A 5000-nucleotide genomic window follows, 5' to 3' on the forward strand; every position below is an offset into this window, starting at 1 on the left:
ACGTATTTTGGAAAGTTCCTTGTCCACCCCACAGTACTTATACGTCCTGGGTAGGCGGGACCTATTGTTTTCAAAGACGTATAAGTACGTCTTGGGGTTCAAAAGAGTTAATTACCATTTATATTTATTTACTTCAAATTTGTATTTCACAATTATAACTACATATACCAAACCGACAGTATAAGCTTAGCGTTTCATTGAAAGAAGACGATATTATTTTTCTCAATACATTAAAAATGACATAGACACAAAGCTGAGGTTAGCATTTTGGCTTGGCCCTTGGCAAAGCGTTCCAGTTTCTCATGTGGTCCTTTTGCTAAATTAATTGCCTACGCCTGATCTAAATGTTTATTGTGTGGTTTTAATTCCACCCATACTTTGTGTTTTTGCATTTCATCCATGATGTTGTAGGTTGTTGTCGGAGTTGATCATTGCAGGGGATGGATGTGAGCGTTACTTCTACCGTTCATGGGCTAGGATAAATGCCCTTAAGACAGCACTCCAGCATGCTAAAAAAGTAAGAAATATTTTTGCAGTAACAGCTCGTAACTGTTACTCTTAAGAAAAAAAAAGTTCAAATACAGGCCATGATTGAGAATGCCGCATTGTAGCATCTGCATGCAGTGGACAAGGATTTGGGCCCGGCACTTCAATGCTTGAAAACACTGTTTTCTAGGGCCGCTTTCAGTCATAAGGCCCTTAAGATCGTCATCACTTACTTTAGTGTGTATGCGTGCGTGCGTGGGTCTGTCTGTTGTAGGACTTGGGTCTGGGAAACATCGAGCGATGCAGAGGTTTTTCATCTCATCTCTTCAAACTACTCCTCAGACAGAGGCAACGGCTGGCCAAGCTGACTGAGCAGTGGGTCCGTTTGAGGTCTGTTGTCTGCCTTACCACCAGATGTCCAAGATCCCAACATATTTACGAAGACAATATTTAAGCCACTCTTAATGATGACAATCAGTTCTTCTATTTGTTTAATATATAATTCAGAGTACCTAGCCCATTTGGAGACCTTGGAGGGAGCACTGAAGACTAAAGGCGGACATTTTTTTCAGGATTCCCACAGGTCCTATGGGTTATGTGGGGCGGGAGTGAATTTCACTGTTAATCACGGGATTGGGCTGGAGAGGGAGCAAAAGTCACCCGGAGGAGGTTGGGAGAGTGAGAACCCAAGTTACCGTGGGAGTGAGCGGGAGAGTGGAAACAATGATGAGACCATGTTTCCACTCGTGGTGATTTTCTATGTATTATTAACATCTTATACAGTATATGATTTTGTAAAAATTTGTCTTGCGATTGGGAGGGATAAATCTCTGCGGGAGTGGGGGGCAGTGGCAGTCCAAATTCCCTGGAGAGTTAGTTTCTCCCAGTTGCTATAGAAATGCCTAGGGATGTCCCCGGAAGAGCTGTATGAAGTGGCTCGGGGAGCGGGAAATCCTTGCGTCCTCCTTCCTTGAACTGCTAACGTCACAACCCGACCCCAGATAAGCGGCAAGAAATGGATGAACATAAATCCTAAATGGCACTTGTATCATTATTAAATTGCTCATACTATTTAAGTCTTAGGAGTGATACTGTAAGTCAACACCAAAAGCAATTTGCTCTTTTCTTGTTTATCATTAGGAGGCTAACAAGTACAGTCCAAGATATCAAGGATAAACTCCAAAGTCAAGCTGAAGACCCAGGCTGCACACTCCTACCTCAGGCTCCTCTGTATGATTGGGTTAACAAAGGCCAGGCTCTTGCTGCTCAGTGTTCAATCCTCCTGCAGCAGCTTTCCTGGCTGATGCAATGCTGCCCCTCAGCCCCTCAGCCGAAGGAGGAGGAGAATAATAACCCCTGGCTATACTCTCTGAGATGCACATCCCCAATGGCAGCTCACCAACAGGCCCCTGTTTGCCAGATGCGGAAAGGAGATGCCACCTGGAGGCAACTCGACCAACGTGTAGCTGCAATGCTGAAGCAGATGCTGAACTTTAAGACCGAGCTTCACCAAATAGCACAGCAGAGCTCAGAGAGAGTACTTCTGACATGGTAAAACACAGTCATGTGGGATTGTAATAAAAGCCAAATCCAAACTTAATGGTCTACTCTTCCCATAGGGAGCATTTTGTCACCTGTTGTTCGGCTTTTGACCAGCTGGCAATTGTGGTGTCTCAGCTGTGTGATATTGAACAGCTCTTCATGCCAGCCACATGTCTCAGCAATGGAAAGCTTCTGCCAGCCATCGTCCAGAGCCTACAATTTGTTAGGGAAGAAGCAATGAAAAACATCACAGAGTTTACCTCTTGGAAAAACCAGCATCTCTCAGACGGAAACCCAACCACAGGTGAATGCACACAACTGTGGTGTATAATAGAGGACCGCTACAGACTGAAACTATTGAAACTATTATTAATATACGATTACATTTCTGTTTTGATTATTTTCAGATGACCTATCTGAATTCTGTTCTGAGTTTTCTGTTGATCTGGACACAACTATAAACGGCTTGCTGTGTGCTGTCCAGGCTCTTGTAAAGAGAAGGGGGTACAATGACGAAAGTGCTCAGGAAATTGACAAGATAGGTGAGAACAGCGCAATGCATTTGTAAGATAACGAGTGTGGATTTCCTTGTTCATCTGTAATATCAAACAGTAGAATGCCAAGTACTGTGCCACATTGCCTGGTTTTATTAACTTCTTTGAACAGTCTGTTTAGTTTGTTTTTGCAACGCTGAAGGATACAAGTACGAGCATTACGATATAGGAAGTTGTCCTGAAAACTACAGCTAAAGTTGATATATGAGGATGTCACTGTGTGTCTTTCACATGTGGTCTGATTTTTCAAATCATGGCTAGTGAGTGATGACAAAGAGGAGGAAGGCAAAGAGTGTGTGGAAGACTTACTGAAGCCTAGACACTTAACCCATCACCTGGAGGAAGAGCTGACAGCTGATGTGGAGTCTCTGTCTTTGGGAGATGTGAACTCCAGGCTGGAGGGGCTCCTCAGCCGCTTAAAGACGCACACAAATTCTTTAAAGCCGCAGAAGCTACAGGTTTGAGAGTTTTGACAATTTTTTTTCTTGATCTGTTAGTTATTTGAAAATCAAGTTGGGACTGTGCTCTCATGATTGAGGAAGTTGGATGGTGGTTTCTTTTTATGAGCCTAAATACCGCTGTCTGTACAGTAGTGTTGCACGGGATATCGGTACCAGCACTGTATCCCGATTTTTTGGGGGCCGTAAAAAACAGCTCGATAACATTTTTTTTTAACAACGGTATTTAAAAAAAAACAAAAGCCTACGTAGCTCACCAACTCTGCCTTAAAGGCAAGTATACATACGTCCATAGGTGCCTGTCTGCAAACCTGTTGCAGCGCTTTTAAGTGGCACGCCTCCTGCGTGGGAAGATGGCCTCAAAGCATTGAAATGCTGGCTGCACGTTAGCCCACTGCGCCTCTGCTCCTCGTTGAAAAGGACGTGCAAAGTAGAACTTTTTTCCTTACATGACCAACAGCCATGGCCAGCCGACCAAACTGACAAAAAAAGACCGTCTATGATGCTTGTTTTAAAACTACTGTGTCTCTTGGTGGGAACACGTCCAATCTGGCCGAGCACCTTTCTGACCGGCAAACTGAGTTATACCACCAGTTTAAACAGGGACAGGTTGTGATTTATTTCCAACAACCTAAAATATAAGTAGAGGGTGAATTATTTTGTTTACGATTTCACGAGGCATTCGACTAGCTGGAAGCAGATTTGAGTAGACTCACGCATGCACACACGCACACGGACAAGCAACATTATGTTGAGTCATTATCAGTTAAATGAACATATTTGCTTGATCGTAACGGTGCAAATATATTGTCAAGAGAAGGTTTTCTACGGCCCCTGGGATGATATTGCTTTATTCTTAGATCCAGCCCGCAGCAAGCTGGTGCGGGTAGCAGACGTGATTGGGTCCTTCGCGCCTGCTAATGACGCCACGCTTTAAAATATATTGTAGCATCTTCCAAGAACACAGACGTAGTTTCATTATCACGTTTTTATTAGTCCAACCGGCTACCGTAGGCCGCAGCCGACGGCAATACAGTATGACAACCGTTCAGTCAAAAAAGAGCAACAGCTCTCCTGTTCGTCCTCCGCTACTCTCGCTCACATGTCCTCCCATCCAGCTGCACGATGCATTCATTAACCTCGGAAACAAAACAACTTGGCAAGACACAAATTCGACCACAACACAGATAACCCAATTCGTTACACTATTTCTGTAACATATTTCTTTGCGTCTATGTTTGCCACCCCCTGGCTGTTGTTATAACGAACATTACCGCTACTTTTGCGAGGATCGTCCTTCGGTCGTCTACGTGCCGACTGAAGACTTCGCGTCACTTTTCGTGGCTTTCAGAATCGGATTGTGGTGAAAAGTTATTCGGAGTAAAACACACTTCATTAAGAAATACTTCATGTTAGAAATCTCACATTGTTTTATTATTAGTAATTGTTGGCATTAGATAAATTCATTGAGTTTCGATGTAGTGCTGAGATGTCCCACACGTATTTACAGTTCATACAATCTTGCAGCCTGAGTCAACCAGAAAATTGTTTCCAGTTTGGCAGGAGAAACGCAAACGTTCCACTGATCTTGTTTCACAAGACGGGCAGTGGCTTCTTCTCGGGTCATAAGCGGAAGTGACGTACGAGCTGCCTCGCAAAAGTAGCAGTAATGTACTTTATTTTATTTTTTATTTAGTAACTCCGAAGATAAAAACACAACAGCCAGGGGGGTGACAAACATAGAGGCAAAGAAATATATTACAGAAATATAAAGCGTGACATCATCAGCAGGCACGAAGGACCCGATCCAATCAGGTCATTTTAAAAAATGTCAATGAACATTCTATCAGTCCGGCCCTCGGCTTGTCGCAAATTTTTTTATTTGGAATATAAATTTTAGAATGTTATTTTCTTATCAAGCATATCCTAATATTTTGAATTAATAACAAAGTAAAAACAA

General features: G+C 43.1%; 1 protein-coding gene across 5 annotated transcripts in view; it reads left to right on the top strand.

Moving 5' to 3' along the window:
- mdn1 (midasin AAA ATPase 1) overlaps positions 1 to 5000 on the top strand; it is a 219081-nt gene that overhangs the window by 158524 nt on the left and 55557 nt on the right. For all 5 annotated transcript variants that reach the window (XM_086018242.1, XM_086018239.1, XM_086018240.1 and 2 more), the window contains exons 77-82: positions 412 to 517; positions 761 to 876; positions 1627 to 2037; positions 2106 to 2332; positions 2436 to 2570; positions 2844 to 3040. In XM_086018242.1, coding sequence (XP_085874368.1) covers positions 412 to 517; positions 761 to 876; positions 1627 to 2037; positions 2106 to 2332; positions 2436 to 2570; positions 2844 to 3040 — 1192 coding nt within the window. The remainder of the gene's footprint in view (positions 1 to 411; positions 518 to 760; positions 877 to 1626; positions 2038 to 2105; positions 2333 to 2435; positions 2571 to 2843; positions 3041 to 5000) is intronic.

Source organism: Filicampus tigris, chromosome 20 (genome assembly GCF_054856515.1).
Source record: "Filicampus tigris isolate MCC_2025a chromosome 20, RoL_Ftig_1.0, whole genome shotgun sequence".
NCBI lineage: Eukaryota > Metazoa > Chordata > Actinopteri > Syngnathiformes > Syngnathidae > Filicampus > Filicampus tigris.